The 17,563-nt window shown below is 37.5% G+C and overlaps 1 protein-coding gene across 1 annotated transcript in view; it reads right to left on the bottom strand.

Moving 5' to 3' along the window:
• ATP8A2 (ATPase phospholipid transporting 8A2) overlaps positions 1 to 17,563 on the bottom strand; it is a 276,235-nt gene that overhangs the window by 94,581 nt on the left and 164,091 nt on the right. The window contains exons 27-31 of the mRNA XM_030458567.1: positions 9,529 to 9,603; positions 6,785 to 6,907; positions 5,672 to 5,750; positions 2,394 to 2,455; positions 2,000 to 2,056 (exon numbers count right to left, since the gene is read on the bottom strand). Of these exons, the coding sequence (XP_030314427.1) occupies positions 2,000 to 2,056; positions 2,394 to 2,455; positions 5,672 to 5,750; positions 6,785 to 6,907; positions 9,529 to 9,603 (396 nt within the window). The remainder of the gene's footprint in view (positions 1 to 1,999; positions 2,057 to 2,393; positions 2,456 to 5,671; positions 5,751 to 6,784; positions 6,908 to 9,528; positions 9,604 to 17,563) is intronic.

The raw sequence follows: 17,563 nt of genomic DNA, 5'->3' as shown, positions 1-17,563 counted from the left end.
AGTGATGTACTAATATGTAATGCAGTTTACATCTTTACTGGTTCTGTAGTCTACATATAAAGAGTAAATAAAAGTCAGATTAAACTGACAAAGAACACATCCAGCACAGATGTTGTTTCAGTTGTATGCAAGGAAACTGTTTTTCCTACACACCTGAACTATTTTGATGTTCAGAATGATTTAAGCTGTTTCACTTTTACACAGCAGTGGATGAAATCAGTAATTTGAGTTGTAACAAGCAACTGAGCTCATTATTGGCTCCAGCTTTTTTGGATGCCAACAACTCCTGTGGCTGATGACTTTGGCTCCAATTCAGAGAAGTACCTGCATAAATCTTAATTACTAATTACATACTGGTTTAGGAACATGGGAATGAATTCACACATTGGTTGCTATGGTGGACACAGTGTGTTTGCTTAGTTCTCAGCTTTATGTGTTCTATCTGATGATTGCATTTTTTGACTTTTCAAAGAGTACTTCTAAAAACCAAGTAAGTATCTGAGTATTGTGTTCTGCTCACTGTGAGACAGACACAAACATCTGGAAGGAGATAATGATTACTCTCCCCTCTGGAAGCTCTAAGCATCTTCTGAGAGGAGAACTCTGTTCACAGTACAGACAGTGAAAATAAACAAGCAAGGAGTCTGAAGCACCAGTGCAGACCAGCAGATAGCTGGGAGTAACTGGAGGTTGCCTTACAGTAGAAGCATTCACACAGCAAAACATCAGAGATGGTGGAAAGAACACTCTTCTAGGCAGTTTAAGTAAATTGGAATTTTGTTCAACCCTAAAAGGTGCTGGGCTAATGAGCAGGACATGGGTAGGGCCCTTCTTGGAGAAACATAGTGGGCAGGAAGATGTGTTTTAAAATTTTATTTTTTAGTGCTCACACAAGATATCTGACCAGCAACTGCTTTATTTAAAAACAAACAAAAAACTTTTTTTTTTTTTTTTTTAAATTCAGTGTTTATGTGAAAGAAAACTAAGAGACTGGAAGGATTATTTTTTAACACTTGGAAGAAGGGAGCATTTTATCCTTTCAGTCCACTTGCTTTTCTGAAAGCTATGGACAATTCACATCAAGATTTTGACTAAAATGAAGCCCTGGTACAGTAAGCAACTGTAGTGCTCAGCTTTCCAAAGAACAAGCACCACAATGTTGCTGCTGCAAGAATCAGTCTTCAGGAACAGCCAACCCCATGCAAGGGCAGACTCACACCAGCACTGCTCTCCCAAAAGGATTCAACACCTTCTCCTAAGGGACAGCCCTACTTCCAAGTAACTGGACAGAAGGCTCAAGGCACCTTGGACTGATGCATCCCAGCTGCAAACTCCTGAGTTTATGATTAAAAAAAAAGTAAAGATCAGTTTAACAAATCAGTTTAAGACATACTCTTAAATTTGAACAAGGGGTATTTATGCTAGTGAAATGACTTTTTTTTGTGTGTCTCCCTCCTGTTTTTCTTTCCAGTCTGCTAGCAGGACAGTTACCCAGTTTTGCAGCTCTTCATCTTCCCCTTTCCAAACAAAAAATCTCACCCAATGTGAAGTAACTAATGCTTCCTACTAGCTTCAAATATGTTTTCAAAGCCCAGTTCTTTGTCTATGGACAGACACCTTTTTATTCCTTATTGCACTAATTGTCATAGGAACTAGAATAAGATGATTTTCTTGATTTACTTCCGTAAGTGATTACAACAGTGTTTTGATTTAATGCAAAATTTGCTCAATTTTAAATACTATTTAAATATTATAGAAGATGTTGGTGATATACTTCTAGCATTCTCTTCCCACTTCAAACAGGCTTTTTCATCACATGTATAATGTCATCTACAAGTTCATTCTCCTCTCACATTCAGTTCTTAGAAGGCTCAGCAGTTTTACCCTTACGTGAAAGATACAATTAACACAGTGAAGACTGAAATGAGTTTTAGTATTTAAGTATTAAAACACAATAGGGAGAAAAGTGTGCCAGTAAAAGATACCAGTGAGTACTTACTCTAGTCCATGCAGTTGTTTCTAAGCCAGCTTTCAGACAAACAGTGACTACAACATACTGCAAGGCAAGAAGAAAAAAACCCCACTTCAATACAAACACTCTCAAATTCAAAGGTGTTCAACTCTCCCCTTTACACTCAAAAAGTTACTACCATTTAGGTACCAACCCAGAGCCTTTGCAGTGTGGGATGGGGAAAGCATAAGGCAACAGGTGTTGGTGCATGCCTGAAAGCAAAAAAAAAGAAAAAAAAGAAGGGGGAAAAATCCCATACACAATGTAAATATGATTTTATTTCACTTGTACATTTTATTCCGGTTTACACCACTTTCTGATGGTAAAAACAGTTGTAAAAGAAATTCCACCACTTAGAAATTGCTAGGATACTCAAACTTACAGTGTAAACTATGTTTCCAACAAATAAGTAGTCAATTCCCTGGCCATTTGTGAATACTGCATCTGAAAGAAAGAAAATCATATTTGTTACCAGTTTATCAACAGAATGGATGAAATAACAAGATTTTCAGGACAAAATAACCAGTCTAAACCTTGCCTTTTAGAACATCTGAAAGCCCTTTAAGAAGCTGTGAGATAAAGGCAATACAGAAGGTTATGCTACATGAGACCTGAGACACAATGCTGCATATCCATAATCCTGGTTGCCAGGAACCATCCTAGCAAAAGAGGAAGTGTTTGCCAGAACCTGACATGTAATTTGTCTATAGAAACTGAGGTATGTGACTTTTCCTGTCACTATCTGCTCTGTGCTTCTTGTTGACACCTCTAAGAAATCCCATTATTTGTGGTGCCTGTCAGAAAAAAGCTTGTAAAACACCTGGTCGTGGTCAAACAGATGAATCAAGAAAACCTACAAAAGTTTCACCTATAAAAGACACATATAACATCTGAAATATCTTACTGGAGGTTAACTCAGTAGCTGAGCAGCATTTAGTCTCCACACACCCTTTCTCTAGTGAAGTGTGCACAAGGCTAAGTACATGTTAATCTATCATTTGAAAGTGCCAACCCTGGCAATGCTTCAAATGTCTGTTTAGTCTTTCTTAGCCCTTGTTGAATAAAAACCAGGATACCATTTAAACACATTCGACAGCCACACTAATGCCAAATGAACTTGTACTCACAGGAGCTTTCAAGCATTACTCAAGCATGATAAGTATTGCTATTTTCACAGGCTTTAAGACAACAGCTAAAGAAATACACAAACAGCAGGGATGAAAAAGGCTTAAGATAAAACCTTGGACCTTTTCCTAAACACATAGTGCCTAGCACAGTGCTTCAACTATGAGGGTACCACTTTGCTAGATTTATTTGCAAAACTGAATCTGACATTCTTAAAGTAGGGTCATCTACTCAGCTAAGGAGGACCTCAGGTATCAGTAAACTTTTAAGTCTGCAGAGATGAGTCCCTGACACCCTGAAATCTCTGGTGAAGACTGCCCAGCTTACTGTACTTTGGTGCAGTTACCCCAGGCTACACAAAATGGTTTTCTTTTACAAAAGCTACATGTTCTTGCATTCAAAGAACTGACAGGTTGTAAATATTTTCCAGAAGTTGCTGGTTTTATATGCCTGCTTTGTTTTCTCTTACGAACCCCAAACTACTAAGACAGCAGCGTTTAGGCTAGTCACTAAGACTACAACAGGAGCTAAAGTCTGAGGTAATGGTTAGAAACAAGTTTGGTTTCTGGCCACTGGCATCTTTATCAGTCCAAGTCCTTCTCTGGTACCCTGTAGCTTCAGGCATTTGCCACATGGTTCACAAATACACATCAAGTTTTAACATTCACTTTGCTCTTTCCTCTAGTGTCAATGAACTTGGATGATGCCAGAAGTCTCAATTTATTAAGAAAAAGGTATGCTTGAATGGTTTCAATAGATCTCAAATAAACTGACCTAATGAATCTCTCAGTATCTTGCTCTAGTGAAACATCACAGTGCACAATTAAGTAACTGAATAATTATTGGTGTAAGCCTCAATGTTTTCCAAGTTACATTCTAGTGCCCTAAATTCATGCCTTTTTTTTTTTTTTTTTTTTTTTTCCCAGTGATTTCTTTGACCTTCCACTTTGGGAGGCTAAGCAGCCCTGAAAGGAATGATATTTCTGCTAATGAGAACAGCAGGACACTCAGTGAACATTTATTTCTAAAGCTATACAAGTGCCCATTCATGGTCTATATGCACTTCACATTCTAAGGAACCTGAGAGGTTAAAAAACACCCCAGTGTGAATGGCACAGTTTTGTCTCTGGCATTGAAATCTCCTTTTCACTTGGAAACACAGAGAAACTTGAAAATTCAGTATTCATTCCTATTTGAAAAGCAAGCTAAGCAACTTATTCAAAGCAACTCAAAGTTACAATTTTAGTAGGCAAGTATTCTAGTCTTACCATTTCAGTTGTTGAAACTAGAAGTACATGATCTAGTTAGGAATCAGTTCAAAAAAACTTTTGGAAGACTAAAACAAAAGCTGAATTTGTCTTAAAATGTAACCACTGCAGACATGAGCCTACAATTTCTTCAGTTAGATTTAAAGAGCCCATTCTTCATAAAAGTAGTGAAACAGAACAACGAAACCCCCAAATCAAAACCCAATCAACCATAAAAATCCAACCTCTCCCCCAAAACTGAACCAAGCTCCTAGCCTGCATATGAAGTAAAGGAAAATCCCCTTCTTGCATTGCCCAGACACTGTGTGAAGCTGCCACTAAAAAAATACTTATTTTTTACTCAGGCAAGCAGAGAAACATGAACCTGCCTCCCACAAGTATCTTTACAGTCATGCCTCTGATAGAAGCATTCACCTCCCCCTCCTTTCAATTTTCAGTCACATCCTCATTGATTAATCCATCTTGGAGCTGAGAGGTTTTCTTGAAATTAGCATTTTCCAGAAAAAAAAAGGTTCCGTTTTGAAAAATTAATGAATTTAGAAAAATACTATCATACCAATACCTCCCATCACCTTAAAACTCCTCATTTGACCTAGTCCTATTTCTTATGAAAGGAAAAAAACACACGTTCCCTGGTTTCTCCTGCCCACACAACTACATTGCAAAGCTAGGTAGGAACTATATGGGATTTACTGTTTCTTGAAATATCACATAGCTCCCTTACCTTTCATGGAAAGCAAGACCAAATAAGCCTAGTTTTTAGAACAAACATCTAATTTCTCCAATATCTCTGACTCTTAATCTGGCCTACTTCCATTCCAGGCAATTAACTTTTTTCCACAGTACTTGTTATGGAATGGGAAACATCTAACAAGCTATAAAGCTGCTGTAAGGACATTACAGTGTAAAAAGATGAGATCTCAACCCACTGCCAAAAAAAAAAAAAAAAAAAAAAAAAAAAAAAAAAAAAAAAAAAAAAAAAGAAAAAAAAGGTATTGTATAGAACATTGATTGGTATTTGCAGAAGACATATTGGCAAAGCAACAGTTTAATTTTGTATGTATTAAAGTCTCTATATGAACAATAATTAGAGTAAATTAGAGTAAGTTCTGAAAGATATAAGGTTAGTAGCCAAGTTCAGCAGCTACAGCCTACTGAACTGTCTGTTAGCATTATTTCCTTGGGACTTGTCCTCTCGTTCTGCAAACACACTGGCTCTGTAAGACTGAACATCAGTTACTGACCTAAGAAATAACAAAGCCCTTACCGTGCTCCAGCACTTTCAGTGGAAGCCAGAAAAGAATGATGGAATGGATCAGGGCATTGATGCAGTGACCCCAGAAAACCTGAGGGAAAACAAACGACGTCTTCAGTAAAGTCCAAAACTCTTGACCTCTCTCAAACTTCCAACAAACACTTCATTGTATAGTTTAGAGTCAGACAATGTCTGTCTTGAAGTGAAATACCTAAACTTCTGCTGGATCTATTTCCTACTACAATTTCTGCTCTTTCACAAGAAAATAAAGAACCAGTCCAGTTAGATGCTTTTATTTTAACCACTTAAAATATAACAGACAAGCACGCTTGCAATTTAACACTTTTATCAAAACACAGCAAACAATGATGAAGTCATTCTGTAATTACCTCAAAGAATTATTTTAACAGACTTTTTTTGTACTCTGAAATGTTGTTTTGATTGAATGGGTAAATAGTTAATACCTTAGAACTTTTAACATACAGATAATGCCATTTTGCACAAACTTGAGTTTTACATACACTATCATTTCCTCTCTAAGCAAAGCAAGCACATAGCTTCCTTGATTTAGAAGTAGATTTAGATGTGTCTGTTATGACATTAAGACAATTCCAAATGCTGACATTTTCCAGCATTTACATAGCAAAATGAAGCAAAAGGTGTTCTTCAAACCTCAAAGTCCAAGTAAACCAATTAAAATTTTATTTTCCAGAAGAACTGTGGGAACAGAGCTATACTATTTGTGAACATACCCTGCAGGTAGAGAGCATTACGATAGCTTGAATATTAAAGAAACTCTAGGCAATATTATCCAGTTCCTGTGAAATTGATAGTCACCATTTATCATCAGTTGTGACTTGAAAAATCATACTCAGATACAAATCTTACTTAAAATCACAGGAGCAGTTTTGGTTGAAGCCATACTAAAAAATCCCTATTTAAAAAACCAGGACTTTTTATAAATTAAAAAATTTCATCCCTGGAGAATAACTGTGCAAAAGACCGATTTTCATCTCAGTCTCTAGCATAAAGCAGAAGTAACAGTGGGGATTAAGTTATTTTCTGATGAGAAAGACCTGGAAAATAAGCACATGTTCATGGTTAAAGAATCAAACTTTCACTTACCCTTGTGTTGAACCCCTGTGCATTTTGAGTGATTTTGTATAGCTGTGGAAATCTAAGCATGCTATCTTGGGTACACGATCGTTCAAAAATTCCCAGAGTAAAGGGTGGCAGCGCTGTGAAAATCTGAAAGGAAATCAAATGCTAATTAAAAGCAGCTATTAGTCTTAAGTGGATCTCAGATAATATTTCAGTATCTAGACAATAGTATAATTCCCACAGACCCCTGTGAAAACTTATTACTAACTGGTGTGTTATTTGACATAGTTTCCCAACATCCAAACAACTTCAAACATGAACTTCTGCAATTCATAATTCCCAAATATTGTCTTATGAACAAAAGGTGCATGAAAGAAATTCATACCATTAACTAATTAGCTTAAAGCCAAGAAGTTAAGCATCATTAGTTTCTGATGTACAAGCTAATCTAGTAAGGGTAAAACATGTCAGACTGAAAAGGAAAGACAAACTTTATCAAAAGTACCTTGTGGGAATGGGTTCAAATACAGCTGCAGTTGTAGCCATAATTAAATATGTATTATATCTAACCAAAGCTAAGTTTACAGACAAAACAAATGTGGAAATCACATTAAAGAAAAATCTACTGAAAAACAAAGGCCATTTTGTATTATGGTACTTTGAGGGTTCTCCAGGCAGGCGTGAACTGATAGGAACAAATTAACTGCAGTGTGTCTGTGGTATGGGCAGATGCATAGATGACCAAGGCTTGGAAGCTTTCCAGGAGAGGCAGCAGGACACTTTGCCAGAAGCAGAGTAAATTGGCCTCTGCTGAGTTCCATATTGCTGATCTTAAAAGTGTTTCCAGGATCTGAGGCAGCTCAGTAAAAGTCAGCTTGGGTATTCACGTTTCTTACAGGCTGCACTTCAGGCACAGAGTGAAAATAATACCAGTGCACACGGCTGAATACTACATTCACTTCCTTTAACATGACAGTTCACATTGAAAAAATAATTTCTAATCCTATACATACATGTATTTTAACAGGTTTGAGAAGTGTTCTTGAAGTTACAAAGCAGCTTGAAGTTATGAACTGTTTCTAGTGTGTGTATGCTTACAAAAGTTGGGCTGTGGTTCCCACCAGCAGTGAGTTGGCAGTCAGGGACTCGACAAAGAGCAAGCAACACTGGGGACTGGAGACTTGTGAGAATCAGTAATTACATACCTAGATCCAACTCTATTCTTTCACTCATACAGTGATAAACTGTTAAAATGGCAGTAGGTTGGTGGTGGAGAACAGAAACTAAATCACTGGCACAATATATTTCAAAAAAGACCAGGTTCTCATGTGTTCTCTTCACCTCACAGGAAGGTATTTCCCCAGATGTTTACTGGGACATTCACAATTGTAACTTGAAGTTAATCCAGTGCTTCTGTTTATGAAGGTAAACCAGTGTAACAGCAGGAATTACAACACTACTGTGTTTTCTTACACGTAATATTGTGAGACTAGTAATGAAATAAAGGGTTAATCTCCACAGAAGAGAATGACTGAGCTAAACCCACTTTGAAATCTAATTCTTCCAAACTGTGCAAGTCCCTAATATCCCACCAGCACTTGATTCTTCATGAGCTTAGGAAGACTATGGACCAGTTCTAATTTTAGAAAATATCAATCTTATGAAACAAAGGTTAATTTCTACTTCATTGATTCTAGATGATGTGTTTCATCCATGAGCTTTATGTAGGGTAAGTAGATTCATCAAAACAGGTTTAAAGATAATAGATGCAAATATTTAAACAGGAATGACAGAGACTGAGCAACAGTCAGGAAACTAGGGTGAAGAGAATCAAGGGAATGGGAAATCCTTGAATAAATATCTTTCATGCAGAACACAAAATCTCAGGGAATATGAGGGCTTGCACCATCATTTTTGAGATTAATTTGACAGAAGTTGTTTCCATTAATACTACTAAGCAATAGAGAGGATTTGTTAGCTTTTTCTGTATTACCACATATTTGAAATGAGTCTGCTTAAATAAAAAAAAAATGTCCCTCCAAAGAGAAATGCAAACTATTTTTCAGCACTAATAAAGCATCCTAGAAGCTTATAAATCCATACACCAGGCCACTCGTCAGTAACATAACAAAGGTAACACTGTCAAAACCACCAGCACATGCCATGTTACTTGGCCCATGATATGCTCCAGACTATAATCAATGTTATTGATTAAATAATGTTAAGTGATAATGCTATGTGTGGCACTCTGCAGAGTCACTGCTGGACTGACACACCCTCCTCTTGATTCAAGCTGGTGACACAGCAGTGTTAATTCCCTTTTTGTACCTAATGTAGCATAAGTCAACTCAAAGCATCTGCATAACACTTCGCTGAGCAAGTAACTACTACAGGGTCTGAAAAAAAAAATAATCAAAAGTCAAAGATTAAGACTGTATCTATTTTGAACAAAAAAGTCAGCAAAACATTCAGTAGAAAGACCGAAGATGCTTTTGAAGAAGTAATTAAATTCCATCTGCAGTGTTTTACAGAAGTTATATGAAGCCAAGCATGAACACTTCCAAGGCATTTTCCCACATGTATTTTTGTGAAAAAAACCACCATCCAACATGAACTTTCTATCTACTTCTGGCGATATTTAAAATGGCTTTTACAAATGAAGTCACCTTTTCTGACAGACTCAAGACAGTTAATTACCTGTGAGAAATGGGACACAACAAAACAACATACAAATCCTGAGCACTGAAGTTAAAACATGTAGCACTTACCACATTATAGAGACCAATGCACCATCGCTCAAATAAGATCTGCCCAGAAAATCCATTAACGAAAGCAAACCAAAGCTGAAACACAGAGAAGTTACAAGAAGCTTTAGGTTACTACTGCAGTACACGTTTCTATTTACAGTAGAAGAGAAGGATGTGGAACACAGGCTACAGTGTGGAAACAGCTGTCATGCTTTAAGATGATTATCTTAATAATCATTAAGATATTGTGTTGAGCAGTTCTCTTCTGAAGTCTTACATCTTAAATACTGCCAAAGTACTGCTTATTTAAAATAAAATACTCAGGTGATAGAACAATTTGCTATATTTGTATCATTACTTTAAAAAAGTAAGTGGTTTCAAACTATTTCAAAATCTTTACTGCTGGTAAATTAGCATGCCCAAAGCCAGAAGCCAACCCAGTTTCCATCATGATCAACAAAGACCAGAATTTTCAGGGTAAGCATGTTCTGATGGATGCTCTGCTTGACTTGTGTCCTCTTCTTTACAGTCATACCAACTTATTAGTTACATAATCATAATTATATGACAATGTTATTGTCTATATGATGCAAACATTACTCTAAAAAAATAAACTATCAATTTAATAAACATTGGAAAAGTTTGCTCATGGAACCTGTGGAGTCTCCATCCTCCTACAAGTTTACAAAACCGAACTGGACAGACCCTGAGCTACCTACCTGGTTTGAATTTAGTTTTCAGCCTACTTGAAGCAAGAGCTTGGACTCAACGTCCTCCAAGTTACCTTCCCCCTGAAGGGACTGTAATGCCACAATCCCAGAAGATGCTGCAAGCAGCAGTGCATAGGTAAACTCCTTTCAGCATTCCCTTGAGCTTGCTTATTTAAGCAGCTTTTTGAAAGACATACTGCTTTACTGGGTTGGAACAAAGTTTCTTTCTCAGTCAGTGAGCAGTGAAAGAAGCTTAGGAAAGCATATAAGAAAGACAGGAACAAATTATCTTTTGCCAAGAAATTTGAAACTGGAAGAATAATCAGCAGTTTAAGGGCATCCTGAAACAGCTTGAATGTGATTCATTGCTCTTGACAAATAACAAAAGGATTTCTGTAAATCTGTGACCCTTTTAAGTTCCACAGTGCACTACAACCCTTAATTGAATATTATTTCAACATTATTTCCAAGAACAACCCCCTTCCCCAATGCCTTTCAACATGTTTTGTTCTGCATTTACAAGCTGACATTGCACTGCATGCAGTAGGTATTGTAAAGCAGTCAAGTGATGTCCATGAATAGACTGAGAGCCCACAGCACACACTGCCCAGAATCTTTTCTGGCACCATTCTGTCACTCAGGAATAACAGCACTCTCCTAAAAGCATTATTCATTCTCAAGCTCACTTGCACACTATATGTGTCCTAACAAAATACCTCAGATAGCAATTCCTTAACTGTGTCTCATCTGGCCTCTGCTCCCACCCAAAAAGAACATAGAATAACTAGCAAAGTAGATACAGAAGATAATAATACCACATCAAGAGCTGCAATTGTCTTACTGGCTGCAATATCTTAACAGGGTACAGCTCTTCACCATTGGATAGAAACAATTCAGGAGAAGATAAAAATATTTACAAGATTTACAAGAATAAGGAAAAGCTGTTCAAATTGGCACTGTGGCAAGACATTAAATTAGCAGGCTACACAAAGTGCAATGTTTTCAGACAACACTTGGATGATCTGTGGAAGTGCCTGCCAGACGATGCTGGGGATGCAACAAGCCAGCTAAGAAAGAAATCATGGACAGAAAGATGGGAACCAGATGAGTAGATGAGATTGCCAGATAACTACCACTCTTCACAGAAGATCAGACACCAAGCTTAGCCGAATCTTTATTCTGGCTCTCGACTGCTGTTCTTATATCTATTATAACACCATTCTCGTTTAAAATTAATCATTCTAATGTACTCTCATTGTCTGGTGAGAAGCAAAGACACTGATCTCAACTCACTTGTTTGTAAGCTATGCCTTTCACCGTAGGCCCCTGTTTAGACTTTTATTTCCTATTTTTTTAAACCTTGAGCTACTCACTCTAGCAGGGTCTGTCTTTTGCTGTCACCCTACATAGTTCTAAAGTTCATACTTTTCTATACCCACTACCCTTTCAGCAGCCTGGAGTTGTCATCATGCATTATTTTAAATTAAATAAGCATTTAAGTTTTCAGCTCTGTCAAAACAAAGGACAGAAGGAAGACATGTTCTACATCCCAACTTCTTCATCACTTATACTATAAATAGATACCTTGAATGAACGCTGTTCTCTCAATCTCAATCTAAGGACCACTGGTGTTTCAACCCATTGTATACCTAAGCTCTTCAAATGACATATATGGAAGATCTTAGGTACAAAGCTTGAGATCCAAAAATCATAATTAATTTGGAGCTCTGAGGTAAGAAAACTTCAAGGTTTCTTCTCCTAGGAAGAAACAGAGCTTTAAACAAGCAAACTCCTGCACACTTCACAATGATGAACATTTATCACCTCCAGGCTTCTTACAATTAGTTGCAACCATGAATGAGGGCACCAATCCTAGAAAACATAAGCTGCTCACAACTTGGAAGTCTGTCTAGCTGGCAACCTCAGCATGTGCTCTGCTCAATTTTCTAGATCCCACTGGGCAAAGCAAACTTCAAAGGTCTGGTAGCAAATGTGGCCTTTCAGGACATTGGCTCATTCTACTTAGGAAACCATGGATTCTGAAACCATAGCATCCTGCAACTAACAATCCAGCCACAGACATCTCAGATTTTCCATCAAGAGGGTAAAATAAAGCAGCCAGACTTTCTGTAGCTGGCCCACAGCTAGAAGAAAAGTCCAAAAGCAGGCAAATCTAACATCAGAATCACAATGCCCAGCAAAAATATCACTAGTAATGAAGATCCAGTAATATATGACTTGGAAAAAGCAAAGGTGTTACGATGAATTACAAAGCAGAAGACAGACTATCAAAGTACAAGTGAAAAATAACCTCACAGCAACCCAGTTCTTTCTACACAAAGTTCCTACCATACCTTAACTGGCTGAAGGTTCCATTAAAGATCATGTTAAAACCACCTTGAAATTAGTCCATCATTATAGGATAATATTCAGATTTATGCATCTGACTGTGGTAAATAGACAACTACTCCTCACTATGTTTAGTTTTCTGCAGCATCTGTCAACATTGATAGTATTTTGTACAGAAAAGTTTTCTCCCTGTTTCAAGGCTGCTAAAATTTAGGTGGGCAAGAAATTTCAATCCCAATGCTTACACAACCCTGTGCCACATGCTCTAAACAGAGGGTAAAAGCTTTTACAGTTATAAAGCCCTGAAAGCTAAGAGCTAGGCTTTTCTTTTCCAGAGAATTCACATTATCAAATGCCAACCGAAAGAGAAAAATGTTGTATGCTTCCTCAGTACCTTAATATCAAGAGTAAAATCAGATAGTCCTCATAAAATATATTTTTATTTCAAATCTAACACAAGCTGTCAATTGTCAGGCACAGTTTAAGGACCAGCTGTTTGCAGACAGACTGTGGTACCCTTTAAGGTCAGCAAAGAAAAAAGCCCCCAGCTCTCCACCTCAACATTCCTGTTCACAGAATGTACTGCATATATTTTAAACTGCAACAACCCATGCTTGACTCAGACTTAGTAAGCTGGTAGGAAATATTGCCAAGTCTGCCTGGCTTGCCAAGCTCCAGGGGTTTGCAGAGCTCAGCTCCAGTACTGCTATGAACAAATGGACCCAAGTTATTAAATCACTTTTCTGGCTGGAAAAAAAGAAACCTTTCCACTTTAACTATTGCCTGGCTGCCAAAAAAGCTGGAAAAGCTTATTTGTAACTCAGATACAACATATATATTTTTCTCCCAAGGAACAAGAGGTCCAATTTAAATGTAAAGAAATTCAGACCTAAGGCTGAAACCTGGGTTGATATATTGCTGTGTTTTATTATAGCAGATATTGCAAAGATCTAAAGCCAGTGCACAAAGAAAGTAGAACATGTTACAAATTGAAAACCAGCCCATGTTTCCTGCTTTAAAGTGTGGCTGCATTCTTTAAATAAGAAACCCCAGTGCTGAAGCACTCCCTGCCAGCTGTGATGTGGGCATTTTGCCACTAGACAAGGAGAAACAATAAAAAAAAAAAAATTAAAGACTGCTGCCTCCTTCCAGAGGTCAACAAAACGCAACAGATGGTAATACTTGGTTAATACTGACTTGAGCTGCAGGCAAACTGAGTAAAACAGTCCCACACTGCTGTTTTGAGCCCCACAGCCCATCCACCTGCTCTAAAGTATACTTTGAGAAAAGTACAAGTATTATTTAAAAAAAAAATTCCCACTTGAGGAAGTTGGAAGGGAATTTTAATTGCATTATTGCTTCATGCATAATTATGGCAACACTAATGCCTCAAATAGCAGGAACTAATTTATTTAAGTGCTCTAAGGCACTGGGATAGCAAATCATCTATTCTAAATGTGTATATTTATGATGTCTTGATAATAGACAGCTTAACGAGTACTAGAAATGTTATCCCAATTCTGCTAAAGGGCACAGAAAGCTAATGTAGTCAGGGTATCAACAATTGCCACAGGCACCAATTACAGCCAGGCTGGATGCCTTTACTATTCAGAACTGAGTCAAATTCTCAAAATATCCTCTCTCAGCATCCACACATTTTGCATGGTCTTCTCAAATAGACACATGCACAGTTTACCAAATAAAGCACGTTTGTGTGTCTCCTATACTGTTCATTAATAATTTATTATGATTAAAAACCTCTCATTCCAGCTACCTGTCTCAGTGATATACTATTTTCCTGTCCAAATGCACACAGCCTTAAAATAATCCCTTCACTGGAGAACATACAGCATCAATTTTATAATATAGGTAAAGAGCCTTATTAATGAGATTTGATGGAGCAGGCAGTGCTGCCTGAGACTCATTTGATTTGCCAAGGCATATTTCCCTTGCTCCTTTTATTCCCTCCACTGTTCATTAATTCTTTCCTGAAAATAGACTGGTATTTTTTAATCCAATTGTGTGCTCAAGGACTGTTCATCCCAAACAAACGCCAAGTTAAGATTAAAAATCATCTCCAATCTTCCCTGCTAGTGACAATAATTTTTAAAGTTTTGTCTCATTTTAAAAACTCTATACATTTATTGGGAAGCTTGGTCAGAAAAATAGGTATCAAAGCAACTGATACTATAGAAATTTCCTGGCCTTCAACACTGATTATTATGTAGGTCTAAACAACTCTTATTTCTTCTATTGATGACTAGAGATACACAGATTATATTTCAGAATACTAAAGAGCACAGTTTATTCAGCTTAATTTTTCATTGCCTATAGAAGAAGCATATGCAGACAATTTATTTCTTCCTTAAACATGTTGCTTCTGTGATCCACTTCTTTAACTGATCAGCTGCCAATATCTGCCCTCTAAAGCACAGGTGACATTCAAGAGGAGAGGCAAGCACAGAGCAGAACAGCAAGGAGAGGCACGAGGGGCAAGAGGAACATCATCCTGCAGTTACAGCCTAGGAATTTTTACAGTTTAAATCACAGAATAATTCTGAAGACTTTAAAATTAAATAAAATTAGCAAACCTCTGTTTTTTTTATCAGTGGTTACCTTTAGATAATTGTTTCTTGCCCCAGGAGTTTTTAAGCACTGAGTAGAGATACCACATCTGCAGATCACTACAGAGTATACATCAAAGGATTTAGCCATTAAGACACGTGAAGATTGCCTCTTCCAGCAACATGTGGCCTTGAGGAATTGATTAATCTGTTTATAAAAAACTAACAAAACATAGTAAGCCATGAAAAATCCTTTTCCTCACATAGGTGTTTTTCTTTTTTTTGTGTTCCTTGAGTTACCTGAACATCTAAACAGTATGCTAAATTATGCATTTAATATTTACATGGCTGGTAAAATGAACATGTAGCCCATTAGAACAAATGTATCAGCTGTATTCTGGCATTTTTTTAACCTTATGAAAGCAAATAGAGAAAGGGCAGGCTACTTCTCCATCTCTTTTGGCATGAAGTGTTCCAGGGACTTAGCATCTCCCCAGGACACTAACATCCTAAGAAGCAAGCCTGTGATAATGTGATTAGAAATGGCCTGTGTTGCCAAAGGGCAGATGTACAAAAGATGTGGTCAAACTTACCAAATCCTCAGAACACTTCACTTATACAAATAGAGCCAGCTCTGTTCTGAATTTATTTTTCATCCTTAAGTTTTCTGGAGTATCGAGAAAGCTGACACTGCTACACTAGAATTGTAAGACTCACAAACTGACTTCTTAAAAATCAGATGAGAAAACAGGATGGCTCAGGACAGGTCAGTCACACTCCATCAGGATGCAGAGTTTCAGCACTCCTGCATAGTCAAGAGGGTCTGAAACAACAACTAAACCAAGGATATTAAGATTGATGACACTGGGAAGTTGCCCATCATTATTCTACAAAGCCATGAGAAAGTCCTGCTCTGGCTGGAAGTAAGGCTGAGATAGTTGGCAGATGCTAGCTGAGAAAAAACAAGGCAGGAGATTGCTGGATACTTCCTCCTCCCATCCCTGCTTTGGGAGATGCTTGGTTGTGAAGCTGGAAACACCACACCAGGCCTGCAATGGAAACTCATGCTATGAACTCCCAGAACCATTAGACTTTTTTTACAAAACAAACGCTACTCCTAATGCTCCTTTCTTCCGTGAAAAGAAAGCAGCTGTAAAGAAAGGTTTCCATCCATGTGGAAGACATGCTTATGCACCAGTGACTGAAGTGTTGGAGCCAATTCAGTAATGTTACCTTTTCTAGATTTTTTTTTTTTTTGCCTCTCAGATTTGCCTAATCAACTTCTTTACTTGCCCTTGAGTACTAACATATCACTATGGAACTGAGAGGTACAGTATGACTATTAATAACATGGCATGCATTAACAAGAATTGATCTTTTCAACATGTAATCACTCCATCTCATCAGATGTGTCAGACTCATCTTGACACAACTTCCACAACCGTGTAATTGACCCAAATCTTACACAAAAAGCTAAGGACATGCTATTACATGGTTTAAAAATGACCTGCTGGCTTTTCTGGAACCAAGTGGTATCTTTAACCAGCAATAAAGTAATAGAATTACTTTGGGCTTGTTATTCCTAATTTGTTTTCTAGTGCTGAAATCAATGGACAAAGAAACATGTTTAATCATTCATATTAACAGCTGAGGAAACAACAGTTCAAGGTAACATATCCAGCTGTTTTACTAAGTACTTTTAATCCCATAAGAAAAATTACATCTGAAATTAAGAAAAACAGTACTTGAAATAGAAGATTAGGGAACGGTGGAAAAAAGGATGCTACTACTACTAAGCTTGGGAAATGAAAGGGAAGGAAAGCCCAGAAAGTGCTATAGAGAAAATCAACAGACCAGCAAGGATGGTATAAAATGCACAAGCAGGAAGAAAGCCAACAAAACACACTTCAAGTGTGAACCCTGATCATGCCATGAGTCAAAAGCAAGGCTGAACCCACCAAGGCTTTTCATACCTGGGATGTGCACTGGGCCTCAATGCAGCCTGAAAAAAATCACCTCACCTCAGACCTCTAATAACAAAATACTTCAACACCTCTAATACCAAAATAAGAATACTGAAACCATAAGCTTTAACACAAATATAGCCCCAGAATTTAGCTCATAAAATGCAAAAAAAAAAAAAAAAACCAAAAACAAACCAAACCCAAAACACCTCATAAGAAACAAGCAAAAAAACCCAAACCTTTATACTCTGTGTATTTTGGAAGAGAAGAGTGAAAACGTAAAAAAACCCCAGTATCTAGATACCCACACTGGGACTCTGTATCCTTGTGGGACAGAGGTGGAATGTGCCAGGTCCCAACTCCGACTGGAGCTGGCCTTACCGTAACACATTTTCTGTCACATACATGTATGTATGTGCCCTGAAGTGACTAAAAAGCAATCTATGTCTCTGAAGTAAAAATACCCTGT

This window comes from Calypte anna, chromosome 1 (assembly GCF_003957555.1).
Source record: "Calypte anna isolate BGI_N300 chromosome 1, bCalAnn1_v1.p, whole genome shotgun sequence".
NCBI lineage: Eukaryota > Metazoa > Chordata > Aves > Apodiformes > Trochilidae > Calypte > Calypte anna.
Note: the sequence above shows the minus strand (reverse complement) of the source record. Positions and strands in the feature narration are given on the sequence as shown.